General features: G+C 36.7%; 1 protein-coding gene across 2 annotated transcripts in view; it reads left to right on the top strand.

The window, feature by feature from the left end:
* Window positions 1-24,278, top strand: part of furinb (furin (paired basic amino acid cleaving enzyme) b) — a 79,694-nt gene that overhangs the window by 17,844 nt on the left and 37,572 nt on the right. For both annotated transcript variants that reach the window (XM_060886120.1, XM_060886121.1), the window contains exon 2: window positions 227-425. In XM_060886120.1, coding sequence (XP_060742103.1) covers window positions 227-425 — 199 coding nt within the window. The remainder of the gene's footprint in view (window positions 1-226; window positions 426-24,278) is intronic.

Here is a 24,278-nt window from a genome sequence, read left to right as displayed (position 1 = left end):
TCTGTAAAAGATTTTCCCCCAGTTAGCAGCAAATCTCTGTCGCTGTGTGCATGATTTAATCCTTTATCACTCAATATACATTAGTATAGATTTTGTTTTTCTTGTTTTGGTTGCAGTGGTATTGTATGAGGCAGAGAGAGACAAATAAAGCTGTTTAGATAATGATGCAAGGCCCCACACGAACATGCTCAGATGCATTCTTATGCCAAAATATTTCTCTTCACAGTTGTTTTGTGGTTGTGGTGCTCATGGAGGTCCGCTGGCTCCTGCTGCAGCTCAGATCCAGTCTGCTGCTCCTGAGCTTGATGGTACAGTCTGTATCCAGCCGAGGTGTGTACACCAATTCCTGGGCCGTTCACATACGTGGGGGAAAGGAGGAGGCCCAGCGCATAGCCCACAAGCACAACTTCATCAACCACGGCAATGTGAGTGGGAACAGTGATGCATCATACCAAGCTAAAAGCCATTTGACCACTTCAATAAAAATCAAAAAGGACACAGCAATCAGAATATGTTTAAGTTAGCCAGATGTAGCTCACATTGGGATCAGCTTGTGGTTTGGAGCATATTTGTGTTAGTCAGTGTGTTTGTACTACAAGCTGGGGTGATAAGTGAAACAACAATAGTTAAAGAAGATACCAGAATTTTCTGTGGTTCCTGATATTCAAGTCTCCTGTGAGGAAAGAACTATTTGAGAGAAAGATATTTATATTTTAGCATTCATTATAATTGTTAATGAAGTGTGCTTAATTCTGCTGCAGTAATTAGAATTTTTTTCCAACTTTAATTCTGTATGAGAGTAAAATCTTATTTTTTTGCAGATTGTGTTTGCCTATTAACCTTAGAAAGCAAAATTGAAAAACAAATCTATGTGTAGGCTGTATACCACTGAGTTGTCACATTGAACTAGCTGACATTTTTATATCATGGTATTTTCCCACTGTTTTTTCAATAATATTTTTTTTTATTCTAAAGTGAAACTAATGATTAGAAGCACACTGTTGTCTAGGATGTCTTTGTATGCTGTAGGTTTAGGATCCCTCTTTGCTAAAATGACACTGGCCCTGTGCACATAGTAAGGTTTATTATGACAGCCAGTGGGGTGAACACCTTTGGGATGAACTGGACAGTTGACTGTCAGGTGTCATTCAGCTTTATAGTGTGTCTGTGCCATTTATCATCTTAATACATTTATCAATTTTTGTTTAAACAAAGTTGACTTGTTTCATTCAGATCTGCACAGATTCTATTGTGTACAATTCTTTACATTGTTAATAATAACAAAATTAAATTATATGCATACACTGAAGACCTCCATGATGAGAAAAGTTTATATAATATTTAGTAATGCACTGAATTGATTTATAAGGCACTCAATAACTCTGATAAATGTTCACTACAATACCTCTGATCTAAAATGTCAGAGAGTGCTGTTAGAGGTGATTACAAAGAAGATGATTAGTTGTTTTTTTTCTAAAGCATAATTTGTAAAGAAATATGTAACATCTCTTGCATAAATATAGAGTTATATTCAGTGTATGTTTATGTAGATCTAGCTTTTTCTTCAAGCCTTTTGTGTGTCCAAAGCTTGTGCGTCACAGCAGTAATCCAACAGACACATGAAAAAATGATTTTAGTTTACCCTTGTTCTTATGAACTAATGAATATCGTTGCTCTTTTGTGCCTGTTATCCTGTCATTAGATGCAGGGTACTGGAGAAACAAGAGTCATAGTTAACGTGTGAATATTTTATCTGATTGACCTCCTGTGAATAGCCTGTATATGTGAGGAGAGGGGCAGAGAGACCTGGCACAGCCAGAAACACCTCTTACTGTATCAATACCAAACCCATCAAACTTCACCAGAGCAACTCTCACTGCTGCCATCTGGGAGCTTTCCAAACTGTCTGCCAGTTTATTAATAGCTGTTTCTTTGCTCTTTTTTCTTGCTTTCATCCTCCTTTTCTTTCTTTGTTATTTTTTAGGAGTTCAAACTGACCTGATCAAATGATGTGCCTCATTTTCAAATGACATAAAGAGACGTTCCTAATATATAAAACCCAGAATCTTATAACAACTAGTAGGATGTAGTATTTGCATTAAAATTCAACTCTGGTTCTGTGTTTGGTCTGCTGGCAAAAATGTTTGCTGCTACAGGTAAACCACACACGCATACATACATCTTCCCATCTGAATGCAGAATGCAATAGCAGGCTAATGGCCTTGTGGAAGCTCTTCTACTGAAACTGAGTGGGCAGTAACGGTATAAATGAACACCCAAACCCTGAATACCTAAGAGCATTGCAGCTGTAATAATCCAGAGATCAGAGAGCACACCAAGTGTTTACCACCAATACATACTAAGCAAATATGCTGAGACGGAAAAAAATGATAAAAAAAAAGGCCAATAAAATCCATGTGTTATATCTGTTTGTATTTATATACCTTTGTATACTAGAGTACAATGGCTAAAACTGAAAAAAGTACCTCATAAAGCTAACACAAATAAAATACGGACACAAAACTTGTCACTTTGGAATATACACAAACAGCCTGCCTTTAAATCACAGACACCTTTGCACATTCTCTCTCCCTGTCAGCATTGTGTGGATCGAATCCTTGATGTATGTATGTATGTATGTATGTATGTATGTATGTATGTATGTATGTATGTATGTATGCATGTATATGCATGTGTGTTTGTGCCTTTGTGTGCATGTATAAGCTTGTGTGATAATGTGAACTTATGTCTTTTTTATATTTTCTTCTTTATTTTTAGTGAATAAAGCTAAAGGTTATGCTTTATCTGCTTCCTTATTGATATGCAATGTATAATAACTTGCCAGTCGCATAGGAGGCCAATGTGTGAGAAATCTGGTGGAATGCCACATTGGGAAATTTGTCTCATCATTTGGAACAGCTTGTAAGCTCAGAGATGAGCTTCTGATGACATATGGTAGTTTTCTTTCTTTCTGTCATTCCATTTTCAATTTGTTCCTTTCAAAGTGACGTAATTTTTTTCCTCAGAATGACCTTAAAGAATACAGCCATGTGACATCCTAATCTATGGTGCCATCTATATGGCATTTTAGTCAAGCCAAATATCTTGCAATTTTTTTTGTTCTGCGATGGAGAAAGAAAACATTTAAATAATGAGGCCCACAACAGGAGCCACATTGTCTCATTAAAGGTAACATTGAATACCCTTGATTTAGGGAATAGTCTGTAGAAAGCATCTTGTAAATGTATAATTATTTACTGGTGGTGGAGTAGCCAGGTTATTGCAGTAATTAATATTTAAAGCATACTTACTGCAATGGACAGTATCAGTATATTTCTATAACAACCAATGCTGCAATTTTACAGTTATACTGTTGTTTAAAATCTGTTATTTGCAATTCAGTTCATATAAAACAAGCAATATCACATTGCACAGTAAAATTTGAAATAAAATGTCATGTACACAATGAGAAACAAATTACATAATAAGAACCTCAGAAATAAACAATGCCTGAATCTGTGATTAACAGTCATAACCACAAAGCAAAACAAAAAATGGATCATATGTAGGAACATAAAATAATGGAAGAAATTAAATTAGCCATGGATCATTTGAAATTCCAGTTTCAGGTAAACACTTTTGAAGGTTAGCTTCACAGTAAAATTTGACATGGGTATGCAGGACAGGTGTCCACAAACATTTGGAAATATAATGGTAAATTGCTCAGCAAAGTTCTACGTAACATCATGTACGTTTGCATTTTTTATGCAGTCATAGCCATATCATGACTAAGTACTGTACAGTTTCACTGACACTAGAATGGCTCCTGAGTCAGCTATACCTTCCACATGCCACAACTATAACATTGATGATGCAGGACTCACAAATATTGTTTTGATAGAGAACAACGCAACAATCATTAAAATCTTTAATTGTATGAGCAGAATTCAAGTCCTCTTTGTGCATAACTGTGTGTGTTGAAGAATAAGTATCACATTTCCTGTTTATGTTTTTGTCTTGAGCTAATCTACCAGTAATAGCTTTAGGGCCTCATTACTGTCACCATAAGGATAATTAGGAAATAGCTGACTTAATGGAAGCACAGGTTTCAGTGTTTGGTCTTTTCCTTTTTTTAAACTATTAACGAATAAAATACTATTTAAAATACATTCCCTAATGTATTTTGAATGCACGTGAGTAGGATATACTCCAGGTCTATTATCAGTGTAAAAATCTGTATTCTGCTGGCACAAAAACATCTCAAAGTTAAAAATCAAATAGACATGCACTTAAAACTTAGTGTTATTCTACTTTTTACAGTTTGATTGTATGTAGGATTCATCATTTTCTTTAGGTCTTATTGCCAAAGGGTTTATTTTTGTTTTTTTAATAGGAAAACAGTATAGAATTGGTATGGGTTGTCATCCATGTTAGAATGTTTGTTTGGAAAATGCAGAATTGCTCTATACCTACATATTCTCCAGAGAGAAATATTCATGTTTGTGGTCACTTGTATTTTATGAACAAGGCAATAATACAGTGGTTTCGGAATGTTTTAGAGCCCTTTTTGTATATTTTGTTGTGTTGTTTTAATTTGAAATGGAAATATAATTTCAAAATGACTTTTTGGCATTTCTCTACACACATGAGCTAATAATGGCAAACTGAAAATGTTTTCAGTTTCAAGATGGATATAAATCCGATCGTTTAAACCACTTCAGGAGGTGGTCTGGGACGCATTTCATATGAAACCGGACAGGTGTAAATGAATGTGGTTGTTCAAGCCACATACGTCAGCGCTATACTCCTCCCAAACGGAAGTATGTCATTTGCAAGTGATCTTTCACCCAGGTGTCTCGTTGGGTCTTAAAATGCACTGCTGCTGCCAGCGAAAATGCAGCAAACAGTAAATGCTGTTTTTTGTAACATAACCATTGTAACAAGTTTTTTCATCTTCTTTTTGAATGCATTCTGAAAACCGCATACACCAAACCGTGTTCCATTTCAATTCCCTCGGAAATGAGGTAAAATATATTTGCATTTTGGGCGGGAGTAGAAAGATCGGATTGATATCCAATTCACCAAGACGCATTTATGTGGCCTAATGTAAATGGAACAGTTTTAACAAATCAGATAGCTATCGGATCAGAGAAAACACATGAAGTGACCAGGTGTAAAAAGGCCCTAAGAGATATACTGAAGTCCTCTGCAGAGGTAGGAGAACTTACCATAAGAACAACCATATCAGAAATAATCCATCAATCCGGCCTTTATGACAGAATCACTAGACAGTCTCCACTCCTGTGTAAAAGGCATACAGGAGCCTCTTAAAGAACTCTAAGAGCATATGGGAGAATTTTTTTTTTTTAACTTCAAGCACTATGTCTGGCAAAACCAGGTATTGCTCATCAAAAGGCTAACAGTACTGCATTTAGTTTAATGGCAAAAAAGTCAGAAAATGTTATACAATTGAAAAGACTAAAGTTAAATCTGAATGATTAACTTTATAAGTGATGCAGAGAAAATGTGCAGTGAGATGCTGTAACATATACAGTAGGGTCATGTCTGCATCTTTGTCTAGAGGTCTGCATATTCCCATTACATGGCAAGGACAATCAGGTCCTGCACTCCTGTTACTAAGCAACATCAATCAGGCATCCTCATGGTTTTTTGTGAGTGAATGTGTAGCCACTGTAAGGTTTACTCAACCTGGAGGGCTGATGGTCTTTATCCTGCCAGATAAACATTGAGGGACTTTAAAAATGAGTTACTGTGAATAAATTAAAAGCAAAGCAGAAATGCATTTTAAGAAATATCTAAAAAATGTTTTCTTTCTGCTTGTTTTTGTTTTGTTTTGTTTTGTTTTTTTTGCAATAAAGATAAGGGCAGATGAGTCAGTGGTCACTAAAAGCCCTCATCTTCTTCCATCAAACCACATGGGTTCCCAGAGAGGATGAAAGTGTTTATTCAGGGCCGTAATTAGAGTATCATTAGTCCCTCATTGATTACACTGAGTTTTTGGTCCCATGTTGGGTGACGATATGTAGAGCAATGACTGGGAAACATAAGGCTTTAAATGTCATGTTTCTGGATGACACGCTTCTTTTATAGTGGTCCAGAAATGGAGCAGTGAGTCATGCAGTTGTACAGTGAATATTTAATGTCATGAACACAGTGAAGGAGTGTTTACTGTTGGACATATGCCTGGTGATTTCTAAATTTCCACTGCATTTTGAGGGAGCAGTTTGAGTTCTTATCGAGTTGTTTTATTCATGTTATTCTAAATGAGGTGTATATATCTATATATATAATCATGTAAGCTATGATAGTTTGCTGTTTACTGTTTAAAGATTTGCTACTGCAAAACATGTTATTGTTTCATCATGCTTATTGAATGAGTTCTAATCCCTTGGAACACCAAAGGTAGGTGAGTGTTGAATTGACTTTACTTTTGGAATCAAACCTCCGTTCAGGATGATTTGCAAGGTGGAATCATTAGACATTGGTTTTTCAGTCAAAACACAAATTAACATTATGGCCCAATAGACCAATAGACTGTTATATTTTGAGATAAAGTGGAATGTGATTTTTCAGAGGTTAAAGTGCGAGATTGAGAAAAGGACATCTGTTTCAGGAGTTTCATAAAGTTATTAGAATAGTTTTTTTTATGTTTAGAGGTAGTGCTGTTCTTATTATGTACATTTTTATAATTGCTGGTTCACTGTATGTTTAAAACATCTTTTTTTCTCTCTCAATGTTGAAAACAGCAATTGTACATGTTTTGCACATATTTGTTGTCTTTATTAAATAGCACAAATCACACAACACCAATGTACACCAGTAGTTCTGTTTGTAGTCTAAATTAAAATTTTCAGTCCTCTTCTGTCCTCCATATTTACCCATCTGGAGCTATTCATCAAGGAAGTGTGCTTTGGAACAGACTTTATCTCCCCGGAGGCTGTCTGGGAAACAGCTTCCTTTGTTTCTGTGCTGGATGTTTAGCTTGTTCTCGTGAGACACATCTCTTGTGTTGTCCATATATCTGTATGTGAGTGAGTATGTGCATAGCAGAATGAGTGACACAATTGGCACCTCTCACTCCCCCAATACGTCTGTGCACAAAATCTCCCATGATTATTTGCATCTTGGAACCTAGTGTGCTCCAGAGCCTCATTGGCAAGAGGTTGCTATGGAGAAAGTCGAGTTTGTTTTATTTTTAGCTAATTGTATTAGGCACAGTACTTGATACGATAGCTGAGCTGTTTATCTGTTTCAGTCCAGGTAATTAAGCTACTGAAATGAACAAGAATAACAAGGGCTTATGCTTTTGTGTGTTTTTCACTAATAAGCTCTCACCTGAAGTAGACGTCCCCCTTGATGTTTTTACACTGCTTCTGGCTACACACAAAATAAGACTATGACTCTCCTGTATTTCAGATAGCTTTGTACCACGCAGATCAGGTCAGCGGTTGTATGTCCCATTTTACCTTTCTCCATCACTTCTTTCTGCTACAAGAATATTCGTGGTGTGTCCTCATACCAGCAACCATCAATTTTTCTCAGCTTGCATCTTGAGGTCCTTTTTCCAGCACACAGCACTCCCCTGTGTATCTCTAGCTACACAGAGAAAACTGAAATGAATTGTGGGGGTAAATACTTATATTAAAAAAAGGAATAATAAATAATAAGCACTTTACCATTAGGCAATAAAGAAGTGTTGATTCCCTCTGCAACTAGGATAACTGCTTTCTTTTAGGAGCAGTTTTGGAGAGAGATGGTCAGAGAAGTTCTATGTGACAAACTGTCACACTGGCTGCGAATGTGAGTCGGTAAAAAAAGCAAAGCTGGATGTGATAAACAAGAAGTTGAAGATGAAGGCAGTGTACAGTAGATACCCATGGTCAGCTAGACCTACACCAGATTTAAAAATAGACCTCCCAGTATGTTGATGTGTACGTAGCTAGAGAAAAGTCAAGTCAAGAAGCTTTTATTGTCATTTCAACCATACAGTATATAGCTGTTTCAGTACACAGTTAAATGAGACAACGTTTCTCCAGGATCATGGTGCTACATCAAACATAGACAGAGCTATAAGGACTTAAGATAGTTTGCAACCTGGTGCAAACAGAGCAAGACAAAAGCCAAAAAAGACAGTGCAACCAAAAAATACAAGACATTACCCAAAAGACAATACACAAAGGACAATACACAAAAACAGCACCGCCCAGTGTAAATACTGTATGTTCAATCAGTATTAAGTGTGTAAAATACAGGAATGAACACATTAGAATTGTAGCAGCAGTTACATGAGGTATTGTAAAGTATTGTGCAAAACAGCAATCGAATGAAATGTGAGACAGCGTGTGCAAAAAGCAAAAGCCAGTGTCCATAACATATAAATAATACATGTTGCTTTTAGGTTAGTGTCAGCCTCAGATGTTCCACCCACAGATTGTGGAATGTCTGATATCTTTTGTACACTTGTCTTGGCTATCTTCAGTGTCTTATAAGTTGCTGTGTCATTGCCTTTCTGCATTCCTATATATATGTTCTGTATTTTTGCTCTCATTGACATTGAGCTTTTCACAGCAAGATATGGTTTCCAGACAGAAGCAAAGTTCACATTTTTAAATTGATTCAAAAATATTTAAAGCACTTGCTGGTGAATAAACAGGATAATCTTGTATTAGGGTATGGAAAAGATAATCTGCCCTGCCAGTCAAATTGCCCCTTTTCTTTGAACATAGATAGTTTTTGAACATATTTATTGATGAAAATAAGGTGTTATATAGACCAGCAACATGTGACAGGTTTTAAATGAAGGCTAGTAGTTGACACTTAATGGTAGGTTGGATGTTGGATTGTCACCGGTTAGACAGCAGGGTAGAGCACCTGTGCCATAAACACATTAATATGAAAGTTTTCATCTCAGGAACAAAACAGCTGTTGCTGAAATGTGCTAAACAGTCTATCAACTGCAGAGTGAAATTCTTAAGGGCATCAGGTTAAGTGCTGCAATCGCTCCAATGTAGATGTAGCAAGGCATATGAGAGAATAATTTTCAACCTTAAATGGGACACATTACAGTATTGCACCACTGTACTGTGTTGAATCTGAGTTCCTTATCTCTAACCCAAATCTACACAACCCCAAAGAATTCAGAATGGACTGTACTTAAGCTTAACTTTGGTAGAAATGGTACATTTTGAAATGAAAAGCATGCTTGACATTCTTTAAATAAGGATAAAAGATTAAAGAAAAATCTTTGTTCTTATTAAAGTTACATGATTCTTTTGATACTACTGATTAGGGCTTTGCCTTATCAATTCATCTGTGAAAGGTGAAGTGTGATGTTTTAATGTTGAGAATTACATCTGATGACTTTTTCAACACCCCCACACACTTTGGACGGTGTGCCAGTTTATTAACTGCACATTACTCATATATTACTGTTACTGTTTTCACTCACACCCCACCCCCACACCCACTACCCTGCCAATACATGGAATGGCAATACTACAGTATAAGACCACTGCTGACCTGTCTGCATTGTGAATCATACTCAGCACAGCAGTGATCCTGACTTACTAATGACATGTTATTGGTATGTGGCACTAATACAAATGTAACAGGTGCAGCAACGCTGCTGGAAATTTTAATCACCTCACTATTACTACTGGGTCAAGAATAGTCAGCCAACAGCTAGCTGCAGTGTTCTGGTTATATTAAGTGCATACGTGATGCACATACATACATACATACATTCATACATACATACATTGTGGAATAACAATGCCATTGTGTTGTATATTGAACATTAAGAAATTTCTGTGTAGTCTTGACCACTCTAAAATTTATAATTTAGGCTTATTGTAAGATTTGAAAGTTATCATCAAATAATTTACCAGTCTAGTAAGACGTGTAAGCTTGTAATTTCTTGACAAAGCTTTCAGTTGGACGGTGTATTCGAAAGGGTACAAATCACTATTGCTGTCACATCTAGTTTGAAATGATAAGCAAGCAGTGAAACTCAAAAGGATTTTTGCTATCGGAAAAAAAAATGACCATCATGAAGTGGATTATTTTCTGATATCAGGACAACCTGAAGTATGTATGCTTTTCACTCATATATCTGCTGTTTTTTTTTTTTCCTTTCCAATACAGGGTAAAGGAGGATTGATTTGATGTGTATAGGAACAGAGGCTACAGTCATAATTTCTACAGCCTCAGTGGAGAAACTTTGACATTTTTGCATGTAATAAGGCCAGAGAGTGTAGATACAAAATGGCTGTACTCAATAAATAGGGAACTGAATGCTCAGTTGTTCTAACTGGCATTTGCCTAAATCTGATCTATACAATCGCTTGCTAAGGAAAATTTTTTACATGTTCACTCGGTCTTTGACAATCTTCAGCTGACAAGTACAGAAAGAAATTGCATCTGTGAGAGCAGTTATATCAAGGACAATGGTTATATTCTTTCCATTTTTCTATGAAGAAAAAATGACCTGTGTGAAATTGAAAAGTCCTGTCTCACGCAGGCTTCAGCCACCCCACAGAGGTCATCTAAAGGTAAAATTAGTACTCCCTATGGCCTGATTTAATGTATTTCAACATTATCATCTCTCGCTTTCTCTCTCTCTCTCTCTCTCTCTCTATATATATATATATATATATATATATATATATATATATATATATATATATATATATATATATATATATATATATACATAGATAGATAGATAGATAGATAGATATGTGTGTGTGTGTGTGTGTGTGTGTACTTGGCTGTTTTTTAATTTTATAAATTTGATTTGAGCTGCTCAAATCAAATTTACTTTAGCTGACCATTTCAACTTGGGTTTTCAACTTGGTGGTGCAAAACAAATTACATTGCTGCTTTCCATCTTGCTTCTTCATGGCTTTGGCACAGCTTTGCTCATGACTAAACAAACACACACAAAAACACACACACACACAGCTCACTGCTCAAGGAGAGACTAAAACTCTAAAATCTAGAGATATTACATAATTTTTAGCTCACCCCCAAGCCCTTATCTTCCTGTCAGTGTAGACCCACGCTCAACCACGCCTCCCACCTGCTACACTGCAATATTTATATTTGCCTTTTCATTTGCAACTACTTATTGATCTTAGCAATGAAAAAAATCTTACTTGTGTTGCGCTGACCAAGCTTTAATACTATTAATATTTGTTACCTTACAGTGAGATTTGTATTTTAGACCAACTGTGTATCGTTTTAAGGTACCCATGTGGAAATTTACTTATTTCTTACTATCCAACTAGGTAACATTAAATTACTTGTGCATGGCTCAACATTCAGAAAAGCTTAGCTACAGTGCCATTTTGTGATTAGCTACACTCAATTTGACCTACATTAGCTAGGAAGCCAGTGATTTTGGTTATAATTTTTGAAAACTATTCAGATTGGCAGTTTGTTCCCTAGTGGACCTGTGGCAAGATCCCACGCTCTCATTGCTGCAGGCCAGTTTCAATTATTGGGCAGGGAACTAACCCAGCTGCTGAGGGGTTAATCTCAGTGCCGGTCCCAAGCCTGGATAAAATGGGAGGGTTGGGTCAGGAAGGGCATCTGGTACAAAACCTCTGCCAAATCTAATATTTGGACCAGATGATCTGCTGTGATGACTCAGAAGAGGAAGAAGCCAAAAGAACAACATTTAAACTGACAGTTTACCTTCATTTAAAGGCTTTGATTAGCTGTGCTGTGTATGTTCATCAGACCAAATGTTTTTACATATATTAGTCTTATTAGTTATTTAAAAAAATAAAAAGATTTTGTAAGGGATAAAGGGATGTTGCATCGACATGTAGAATTGTTTCCTGATACCTTGATTCAGCTTGACAGCACAACGGCTTACTGTAGGATACAAATCTCCTTAATATGGAACTTGAAAGTGTAGCTTTATTTCAGCTTTCCAGCACTTACGCTTCTTTCTGTAGACTTACCTTAGACAAGTTAATTCTGAGACACTTTCTGGTTGATATTTGTTCATAATAATTTCCTAATATTAAATTTATTGATTGTCAAATAATATTAGGGAAAGTTATTTATTTACTTTTGGATGTTGTCTCATTTTTTTCTTCTGCCTTAATGTTTCACAATGTTCTCTTTTCCATTCCATGTAAAATGCAGAAAGTTAGATGCATTGTACGTTATACTGAAATATGAAAGCTTCAGTGTTCATAACCTTTCCACTTTCTCCCAAGAGAATTACTCATATGCTCATAAATCACTAACCACACAGCACTGTACATTCAGCATCCATATGCATCATGCAGACAAACAGTTTTTCTTTTTCTCACTTTTGTTTGCCTGCAGGTCCATTACAGATGTACTTTCTGCCACCTTAGTTTCTCCAGGACGGATTTAGATGTTGGCAAACATCTGGTTTGTGATGTTACATTATGTAACAGATCAGAATTCATTTAAGTGTCCAAAATGATTTCTATACAGACCTTTAATTCTTGTGTGAAGAGATACCTGGTTATAGGACGCTGTACCACAAAATACTTTGACATCACTTTTTCTTTTACAAATCCATCACTGGTAGGATGAGTAGGATCCAGGTTTTACAGGGAACTTCCTGTGTCTTTATCCTGGAGGGGGTTTTGGAAAAAATTGGTTCTAGTGCATGGCTTTGTGATTAAGGTCAGTGTGTCCTCTCTTCAGCAGACACTGCAGTAATACCACCACACCCTGTCTGGAGAGCATAGTATCCTAAGTGTTTCCTATACTTGCTTATTTATATTCTGAGCTTGACATGGCACACATTTGTGCACACACAGGCATGCAGTTGAAATGTGCTGGGTTAACAATGTGCGGGAAGAATTCTGATTATAGGCTACTTACTTGGCTTTGTTTGTAAGTTGCTGGCAGGAGGCAGTTGGGTAATTACTCCCCTGTTGTGCTTATGAGAGGACAGAGGCTGTGTCTGCTGAAGCGCTTGCAATCTTCCATCAGACATTCACTTATTTCTCATTTTCGCTTTCTCACATTTCTTTTCTCACTTGTCTTCTGTTGGTCTAATCTCCTTATTTCCCGGAGCTAAATGTATTGATTAGTAAATGTGTAACAGTTATTACTTTTGAAAGAAGCACTGGTGCTGTCAATGTGACCCTGGCAATGTGAAATTTAAAAATATATATTTATTTATAACTCCGTCCAGGGTGTATCCTGCCTTGATGCCCGATGACGCCTGAGAAAATGAATGAATGAATGAATATATATTTATAGTCGGTTTAAGATTAAGCCTTTGCTCGACTAGACTTAAAGCTTACTAGTACTTAATTTCGCTGTTCTGCTTTGAAATGATTTTTTGTTGGTTATTTTTAGATCTGCTTGTAGGTCAGCACAAGAAAGAATTTTAGCATGTCAGAATAAAGTGTTGAATATATGAAAACTGAACACTGTCTTCATCAGCATCTGCTGTACTTATTTTAAAAATAGCTGCTCCTGGACACATTGTTTGATTCCTAAAATGCCTACTGGCTCTCATGGGTGGGGAAAAAAGAACAGGAAGGTCATATTTTGTAGTTAATTATATCTATTATAATGAAAGCAAGCCACACACTGTGTTTGTTCCTGCAGTTTTTCAGTAAACACTGACATCCGCATCCATTATGAACCATAACTCTCATGCAGTAAATTTCATTGCCCTTTCGTTACATTAGTAAAATCATCTCGAATGACCACTTACCATGAACAGGGCTTGTCTGGATATTTATGGGTGTCTTGCATTGGTCAATGTTTCTTTCCTTTACTTATCTGTGTAGGCTACACTTATCTTACCTGACTGCAGGTGACAAATACAACTCATTAGATAGATATTAAAACGACACTTTGAATAATAGTAGTGTGAATAAGTAGCTCATAAACTCTGAAGTACTGATAGTAAAACAGTCTGTTTTGTCCTTTATACACGTGTGTGTGCGTGTGTCTGCCTTTCTCTCAGTTGCCACATCAAATAGCTGTTATGTAAGGGCTGTACTAAGGCCAGTCAGTGACAGATTTTACTGCTCATTTGCACAGATTCATGTTCCTTAAATTTCACAGGGAGGGTGAAAACGCTCAGTCTTTCTCAGTTCAAAGAGGAACTCCACTGATTTTTTTTCTACATTTCTACATTATGTACCTATTGAAAAATAAACACTGATATTTATGATGGTCTAATGGATAATGTACCATGGTAGACTATCTTTCCAAGTCAAACATGTTTACTGCTCAGAATGAGGGTCTTAAAGCTTTTATACCCACCTAAATGTTATTACACAAAATGGTTTCAAATTGGTTGCCTGATGTCTTTTTAGAGACTATTTACAATAGTATTGCATAATGTTTTGGCCTGTAGAACTGTGGTGTCCTCTTGTCAATTATGTGTGTTTTGTTGTTGTTTTTTCTTTTTCTTTTTGCAATGATTTATGTGTTCAAGCTCAACCCCAAAACCAAAAGTTTACCGTACAGTGAAATAAAGAATGTTGAGTATGAGAATATCATGCAGCCTGATTATTACCCAAAATGTCCCAGAGCCATATCAGTTTGTAATACCAAAAATATATTGAAAATATTTGCAGCAGACGGATAAAAGAGAGCCAGGAGAGAGAAAGAGACTGAACCAGCTGGTGCAGAAACAGAGCAGCTCAGGGCAGATGGAAATTGGTGGTGTTTGTGCAGCAAACATTCTCCTATGCTAACCACAAATGAATATCTGTGTTGCCACAATTGGCAAATCATAATGGCACTTTTCATGACTCAGTTTGTCATGAACACATCTACCCTGCAGTCTTGGGAACTTTTTTCCGTGTGTCTAAAATTAAATGAAAAGGAAAACCAAGACCATGTAGAACTTATGACAAGATGTCAACCATGTAATAGAACGGTGCTAAAAGCAGAACATTTATGTTTACAGCCTTTTATATGCTATATGTCTGATTTGTGAATTCATTTTGTAATAGTGTACTGTAGAATATTTTTATATACCATTTATTAAGCCCTGTAGCTACTGAAGCAGGGAAACCGAATGATTCCAGGGACAAACATGGACAACATAAAGATATGTTCATGGCAATGAAAAATGCTATATAGTACAAAGAAAACTTAAAAGCTGTTTTGTTAATGAACCAATGAACAAATCTTCCGGTTCTTTTTAAATGTCATGGTTTCTAATCAAGATTTGAATCAATACAGTTAAATATATCATTTATCTTCTACTCGGTAATCAGCATTCTGTTAAAAAAAATGTACATGGTATGTACAACCCAATTTCATGAAGAATTTCACTCAAGTGCAAACTTCCCCGACTTCTGACACCTGTTGCAGGTTTCGAGACATTTGTCTATGGATGTATTATGTGCTTGCAGTACCTTAGACAATCTCTAAAGTTACAAGAAAGTCAAATACTGTAAATATCACAGTAATCCCAATACAATAAAAAAATATATATGTATCATTCAGTAAGTAAGCAACGTTCCATGAACATTTGGCAAAAATGTTCAACCTGTAGCAACCTAAATTCTGTTAATCAGCATTAGATTGCAGTGTGGAAAGTAATTGCAATATCGATTGAACCATTAGCTTGACTGAACCACTTATTTTAAAAAAACACCTTAGAATATCCCCTGAACGAAACTAATTAGTATTTCAGTGATATCTTTTTACTTATCTGACTTCTCATTAGAAAAAAGCAGCTACCAGCAAGCAATTCTGAAGCCAATTAATTAATCAGTCTTAGTAAAGATCTGTGGCTTACAAGAAAGAGAAAGGAAGGACCATTTCTATAAACATCACCAGCTTGCTTAGTACACATTGTATAAATCTGATATATTTAACTTCATTAAAATGTAGCGTACAGTGCAGCTTTCACTCTACAATTGAGTAGCACTCATTTTTCTACCACCCACATGATATAAACACACACACGCAGAGCTCAGTAGGACTTGAGCTCTGCTTTAATACACCTGACTCGGTTAACAAGTGGCTCAATAATTAAGCAATGAGCTAATATAGACGTGTTAAAATGGGAAAACTCTAAAATGGATAGGTTTAGAAACCAGTCTCATGGAAAATGCATTCAAATATAAATAAATGATCTAACAAGTCGTTAAAAAAATCTTTACTGATGATTTGCAAGCTCGATTCTCTTTAACTAGTGCTGAGAAGAGGAGAAATTAGCCTTATTTTATGAGCCTTTTAAGTCCAATTATGTGTCATACTGAATTCCATCAAGTGGGCTTAGTGGGTTTTAAAATAATGTAAAAGTATTCATTACATATTATTCTTCAGGATATCGTCGCATAATAATATAAGTGCTGAATGCACAGAGCAGTTACGTGAAAGTTTGATACATCAATATGCATCATGTGCTTGTGTGCTATGTACATAGTTGTATGTGAAGGTTTTTCTAGGAGACTGGGTTGATGTTTCCAAGCACTGGATTTGAAGAACTTTTTCATTTTAACTCAGTTTTCCATATGGAGACTGAACAGCATATTACATATTCCACACTTTTTTAAATCAGATGACAAGAATAAAGATATTTAAGTTATTCTTTCTTAAAAAGATCTCAGAAGAGTCTGCTGCAGAAAACAAAGCTATGTTTATACTTGGCACAACTTTATTTCCTAACACAGTAAGAACACCCTGGCAAAGCTAATGGGCATGTGGTAGCCTAGTGGTTAAGGTTGTTGGGCTACCAATCAGAAGGTTGTGAGTTTGAACATGTGTAATTAGGGCCTGAGCACCGAATGGTGCGAAGTCCTATTGTTTTTCCTCGGGAGTATTATTTATTTATTTATTTATTTTTTCCCACACATTGGCCAATTGGGGTCCCTTAACATGCTCAAAAACTCTTGAAATTTGGCACACACGTCAGAGTCGCGCGACACTAGGATTGGACAAAGGTTGGAATACGGGCGTGGCAGGGGGGCTCTGTAGCGCCCCCTGTAATGCAAAAACAAACATTGGTGCACAGATCGGGCAATTATGTACGCACATGTACGAGAGTTGGTACGCATATAGATCTCATCGACCCGAACAACTTTCCCGCTCTAAACTATGAGCTCCGCCCAACAGGAAGTCGGCCAATTTGGATTGTTTTATAAGTGCATGCGGTGAACTTTTAAATACTCCTCCTAGGGAATTCATGCGATTGACATCAAACGTTGTGAACATGATGCCGAGACATTGCACTTGCTAAATTGCGAAGGGATTTTTGATATCTCGAACGGTGCTGCCATGGCGAGGCGACAAAGTTATGGCGAATTCAGAGAAACAGGAAGTGTCTAATATCTAAAGCAAAAAATGTCTTATTGGGAAGACACGCGGTGTGTATGTTCGGCCAAGGATTCCGATCGCATCTATGTGCCTATTGTGAATCTCGGACATAGCGCCACCAACAGGCACCAGGAAGTGTGTCAGTCACAACAGTTGCATGTGGTGAACTTTTATATACTCCTCCTAGGGAATTCATGCAATTGACACCAAAAGTGGTCAACATGATGCCGAGACATTGCACTTGCTAAATTGCGAAGGGATTTTTGATATCTCGAACGGTGCTGCCATGGCGAGGCGACTAAGTTATGGCGAATTCAGAGAAACAGGAAATGTCTAATATCTAAAGCAAAAAATGTCTTATTGGGATGACACGCGGTGTGTATGTTCGGCCAAGGATTCCGATCGCATCGATGTGCCTATTGTGAATCTCAAACATAGCGCCACCAACAGGCACCAGGAAGTGTGTCAGTCACAAAGGTGGATTTTTTCACAGTTGCATGCAATGGACTTTTAAATACTCCTCCTAGAGGATTCATGCGATTGACACCAAAAGTGGTCAACATGATGCTTAGATGTTGTAGATGATAAATTGCGTAGGGATTTTTGCTATCTTGAACGCTGTTCACATGGCAAAGCGTCAAACTTTGCTTTCTTTTTCAGCCATATTTAAGGCTTTTGGTGTGCTTAGATTAACTTGAAATTTGACACATACATCACATTTGTCGGCTGTTAAGTGTGGACAAAAAGGTCAGACAAAGGTGTGTCTCTTAAGTGGCTCACTAGCGCCCCCATTTGTCTAAAATGTGGGGTTTCATTTACCTACAGTCCCCAAATGGGTCAGTAACAACATAAAATAGTCCACTGATATTTACCCACTTGATGCACTTGCCCACCGTGCATTGTTTTCTGGAAGGCACCGTATAGCGACGAACAAACGTGCGAAGGCCCGTCATCGCTGCTTGCAGCTATATTTATTTAATTATTTTTCAAAAATATTCTTGACCAAATTTAATTCTAACCAGAATATAGCAGCTTTCTACAGTATGAATATTAATTTTTTTTTTCTCTCCATCTGCTATGTTTACGTTTGCTGCTATGAATAGCACCCAGACCTCGTGCAAGTATTTTTAAAACCTTTGACTTGCATACACCTTCATGTATTCCGTATTTGAACACAATGCTGAAATTTATCTCAAGATACGTGACCTAGTGAACTAAAACAGATAGTATTAGCTGTCTTCTCAAAGGACTACAGCAAAGCTGTTTGGCACTGAACAGGGGAGAGGTTTGGGAGGACGGTTAACTACCTGGGATCCAAGTTTCCTGATGAGAGAAACATATCCATTTTCTTATGGGAAAAACACACTTGTGAATCTTTTATGAGCTTTCAGAATCTTTCTGTATCGTATGATTTACACACTGCATAGTGAGCTTGTCTTTTCACTTCAGACTTTAATTCAAAGATTTCTTAGGACTTATATGGATGAAATTTGGAGAAAACAGATCCAAGAGCAGCAGAAAGACAATCCTCTATTGTCAATACTGAGTGTCGTAGTGGAAGAGTGTGGACTTCTCTCTGTTGGGTGTTAGGCGGCTTGTGAAAACCTGCAGGGTTTTCACACTTTATCTTTTTTCACCTCCAAGAGGTGCTGCCTTGGGCAAATGAAAAATAAATAAAGATATAAATAAATAACTAGAATCAGAAATACTGTAGATGTGCACAGAGAATGAATACTTTACTCAAAGAATGAACAACTAAAGAATAAGGAATTTTATGTGCACCACACTGTTTGGTCTGATAGAGAATGTGGGTAGTCAAAAACACCGAATAGCAGGGAAGAATTGTAGCTTCTTTATGTAACACTAGGCTTGTATTGTATTGTTTTTTCCCAGCTTATAATTGATCGTTTCAAATAATAAACAAACAAAAAACAGCAATTTAATCATCCAGAAGCAATATCTTAATAATGACAGGGAAACGAACATGTCAACTATTTTATGTTAAAAGAGTGTCCGTGACAGTAATATTATCACTTGCATAGTTGTAAACTGATTGTCTTTCAGGTGATCTACAGTCATGCACAAGTACCAGCATTTAAAGAAAAATCAAATCACTATAATTGTTTTTTAAGTCAGCTGTCATATTATCTGCATGGCAGGCAGCATCGTACTTTATACTAGGCTAATTCTTGTCAAACATATAATGATTGCATTATTTGCTATTAATGAGCACAAAACATATTCCTATTTTCCTTGTCTGAAATCGGAGACATTCTATAAATCCTGAGATTATGTGAGATTGGGGGAAAGCGCAGGGCCTTGTTAGTCATGTTAGTAACAGTGGTCATGTTAGTTAAAATCAGAGAATTCAGACCACCCACACAAATCATTTCATGCTAATATACCACTTGTCTCATCTCCTGTTTTATTAGGGAGAAAAAAGGCTGCTCTTTTGGCATATGTTTGCTACTAACTCATATTAGTAAACGTCAGTGGGCATAGCGGCAGTTTAATACTGTGAAAGTCTGCATAGCATTTTGTATAGCATTATAATTTCAAAACCGCTCTGTTCCATTCCGTGTCCTTACGGTGAACAAAAGAACATCATTCATGTCAGTCTTGGCTCTTTTAGTTTATTTTGTATTTCCTACTGTATACTAAACTACAATTAATTGTTTTTTACAGTAGGGAAGTGTATTTTTCCTTCTATCTAATTAATGCATTTATATAATTAGCACACTCTTCAAAAGGATTATTCAGTCACACATAACAAATTCCTCACAGCTCTTTTCATCATGCTACTACCATTTACTTGTTGACTTTTTTTTGACTGTTTCCACATCATGAAATCTTCCAAGCTATGCACTGTCTTTTTTAAAGAAGAGTTCCATGTTTCTGACTGGCACTTATCACACCTGCCTTTGACTGGCAGTTGTTGACTTCCCTTGGATTTCCTGGCTGTCCTTGGAGTGAAAGAAATGTCCTCAAGTCTCATTTCCTTCAAATTCATTTTAAATAGCTTCCAGCAAAGTATAGCCAAGACTTTATGATTTTTAATTTGCCTGGGGATTTATTTTGCCAGCCAGCTCTCTGACCCATATTGAAGATCAAGTGTATATTTTCCCCACACTATTTTACAGTTTCTTAGCCAGTGCTCATTTAAGAGTAACTGATAGTTTCTCAAATTGTCATAATCAGACCACTTGGGCTGTTTACTATTATAACACTTTGCTGATGAATCTCATGAAGAGACATCTAATCTTCAGTTCTTTCTTCTGTTCTGCTCTTTTGTTTTCTCTCTCTCTCTCTCTCTCTCTCTCTCTCTCTCTCTCTCTCTCTCTCTCTCTCTCTCTCTCTCTCTCTCTCTCTCTCTTTTACAGATATACACCACACCCAGATTGTTTTGTTGCCTCTCTTCACATTTCCAAAATCATGCTGCTCATTTCTGAACCCGTGAATTTAGGAATGTTAATTTTTTTTTTTAAGCCACACATATTTGGAAATCTGTAACTCTTACCTATAATTAATGACTCTATTTTTGCAATACCATGCTGCTTAAAATGAAACTATTTAATTGAGGGTAATTTATTCTGTGCATAATCCTGACTATGATTTGATTTGGTATTCAGTCTATATGCTGCACTGCTTTATCTAAGGCTGGCCATGGGTTATATTAATTGATCAGGACTGCCGTGTTTCAGGATGTTTGTTCTCTCAGCATTTATAAAAAGGCAATTTACTCCTTTGGACAAAGCATGGAAGTGTGTCTAATTTTACTGAGAGAAAAGGAGAGAGTTTGTGCTATATAAATGTCTGTATGTATAACAGAATCTGAATATAAGGTACCTCAACTGATTGTATTTTCTGTGTTTAAAATCACACCGTAATAGGTGAATATTATGGAAGGGTTGGGTGTGAGTGTGTTAGTGAGAAAGAAAGAGAGAGAGAGAGTGAGAGAGAGAGATGGGACCGAGACAAACGAAAGCCTTACATACACGTGTGCCTCCTGTTAATCTGAGTCACCTTAATAAGTACAAAAATATGATAAGTAACAGCACTGTTCGTGGATGAGTCACATTCCAAATTCTTTTTGCAATTTTCAAAACCTTCTCGTTTCCTTTTTAAGGGGTATCGTCAATGGCATTTATCTCTGGCTCTGAATTCATTCCTAGCAGACTCACGGTGCGTCCTCACCTCCAGCACTTCACAGCTCTGCAACTCTGCTTTCATTTGCCTCCACCATGCATCTTTTTTTTCTTTTTTTTCCTCTCTCTTTCTTACTGTTTCTCCGTCTTATATTTCTCTGTCCTAAAAAAATTAAATATCACAGCCTGAAGGCTATGTAATAAATGAAAACTGTATTATCTCTGTATTCAGGGGAACATTTCGGTTTATCTATGGACTGCTATGCACAGTGAGAAAAATACATGCTCAATGTGCTGTTTTGCTGTATATTGTGTATTACATATGGCTCCACATGTCCAGGCATTAAATAATACTTTAATTAAATAATACTTTAATACTCTAATAATTTGCTGATTAATCTTCAATATTAGCTCTGAATATCCTATGCAAAGGTTTTTGTAGTTTCCTTATTTTCTTTTGTAATAAACGAAGCACTATTAAAGGCTCAGGGAGAACAAGAAAAGATGCAGTGTTCACTAATATGGAGAGAAGACACTAACGTGGTCTTGTGTCTGAATGAGTAGGGGAAAATGAATTAGAGAAACACAGGTGTGCACACAATATTATCCATGCAAACAGTGGTTCTCATACATAAATAATAGGTGCACATTAATGCATGGTCAAATTCCTCATTATACAGTTTCATTTGCCATTTAATACACATTTGTGACAGTATCAGGAGGTGAACAATGTTCCTGTAGTTTAGAGATGGATGTGAATTATGTTTCCTGACTGACACGCTTACGAAGAGGTAGCTTTTTACTCGCTTAGATGCATAAACCTATTCCGTTTTACCTTGCTGTGTTCAATTCAGTCAGTTATGATTTAGGATTTAGTTAGAGTTCATTTGCCTTTGTGAATCATTCGAATTCCTCGTTACTGTACCTTGAAATAACTCTTGCTTGTCCCTGCAGACCTTACTCGGCTCATGAAGGTGTGTAGCTCTTTCAAACTGCAAGGGTTAGTTCCTATATCATTAGAACTAACAGAGGAGATCAAATCAAGTAACAAAGATTGCAGTTGTATACCAAGAAATGGTTAAAAATGAAATTCAGAAAATCATCTGTACAGGATTATTTGAGTCACATCCTTGCAGTGTACCTACGTGCAAGGATGGAAATTAGGATGCAGTATGAGTGGAAACTTGTCATTGCCACTCGACATGTGCCAGTATGGAGGCGTATTCTCAGAGCGAGAGGGGCCTACACACACTGTAGTCGTGTGTTCAGAGCTTTATCTGAGCGCAAACAGTGCCTGAATTTCTGACTCTGTAGCTCAGTTTTGCTGGAAGTACCTATGGACTAACGAGTTTTATGACAGAATGAAGAAAAAGTGTAATGTTTTGCATGTATGTGTTAGCGGTCTGTTCCGCCTCTGTTTTAAAAGCAGCCTACTGTAGTGGTTCCTACTGTAAATGCTCTTTTCACATCACAGCATGCATGTACATCACCAGCAGTACAAAGGCAGCCTGGGTTGTTGTTTTGTTGTGTAAGACAAAGAAATCCTACAATGAAAAATTGTACCAGTCAAAAGAACAATGTGTATTGACCATATTCGACTTGCCTGCTAAATACTGTCAATCAATATATAAAAATCTATTTTATAGCACATTTTTCACGCAGTCAGTAAAGTATCGGGTCGAAATAACCAAGTTTGTTGAGGCATCTTAACTGCAAAAGAGATTAAGTGCTTTTGTGAGTGCCAGGTTTTATGAATAGTTGGGTTTAAACCACCTGCCTCACCACAATACAGTTCTGAACCATGGTTGCAGTTGGGGTTTGAGTATAAATTTCATGCTTTCATAGTAAGAATGATGCCTGTTGTAAAAATGTCTTTCTCAACCAGTAGGGAGCACACCATGGAGGCCTAAGGGTCTGCTTCAAATAAATCAAATCACTGGAATGGCTAACACACACACACACACACACACACACACACACACACAAAAGCATGTTCAAGCATGTGAATCAACAATGTTTACAGCCCATATTGTCCAATATCCATTCCCTGCTCTTTCTCCTTCTGCCAGAGAGTGTTATTCTGGCAGTGTAGACATAAGATGTGAAAATTCAGATGGTAGTGTTATTGAATCCAAATTTCAGACTGTGAAATTTGCAGATGCTATTCCTTTTTATTCATATAAGACTGAGAAAATAGACTTGCTTGGAGAAAAGAGCAAACATGCAGTAGTGAATTTCATTGGTCTTATAGCAAATGAGACAATGAATTATACATATAGTCAGCAGGCTAGAAGCACTAATGTTGTTGTGTTGTGCTTAATGAGGAGCTGAAAGTTATCCATTCCCTGCTCTTTATTTTTCTTCTTTTTTTTCCTCACTCTCTTATCCCTTATTCTTATGTCTGTGACTGTTGCCATCAGGCTGTTAGGAAAAGGATATAAACATTTTGAGAATTACGTGGATTTATGTATTTGTGGATTTGAAAATGTGACATGACCTTTATCTATTTTTTAATAATGTACATGAGTATATTTTACGAACAGTCAGTTCAAACAATTGAGGTCACAAAATAAAATAATGGAGTAATGAGTTCTGAAAAATAAGGCAGATAAAGTGCACAAAGACCAATTGATTCACATAAAAAATTGAATGCAAGATTCTGGAGGTATAGAAAGAGAATCAAAGCTAAATGATTAAAGCTGTTTCCTTGGTGACTCGTGTTCAGTGCAGTGGGATGTACGGTGGTGATGTGTCCCAGGCTTCATAACTTAATAGGGATATGGTGCGTTTAGAAGCTCTAGGGTACCACTGGCCTTAAAG

The sequence above is a fragment of the Tachysurus vachellii genome, chromosome 14, assembly GCF_030014155.1.
Source record: "Tachysurus vachellii isolate PV-2020 chromosome 14, HZAU_Pvac_v1, whole genome shotgun sequence".
Taxonomy (NCBI): domain Eukaryota; kingdom Metazoa; phylum Chordata; class Actinopteri; order Siluriformes; family Bagridae; genus Tachysurus; species Tachysurus vachellii.
Note: the sequence above shows the minus strand (reverse complement) of the source record. Positions and strands in the feature narration are given on the sequence as shown.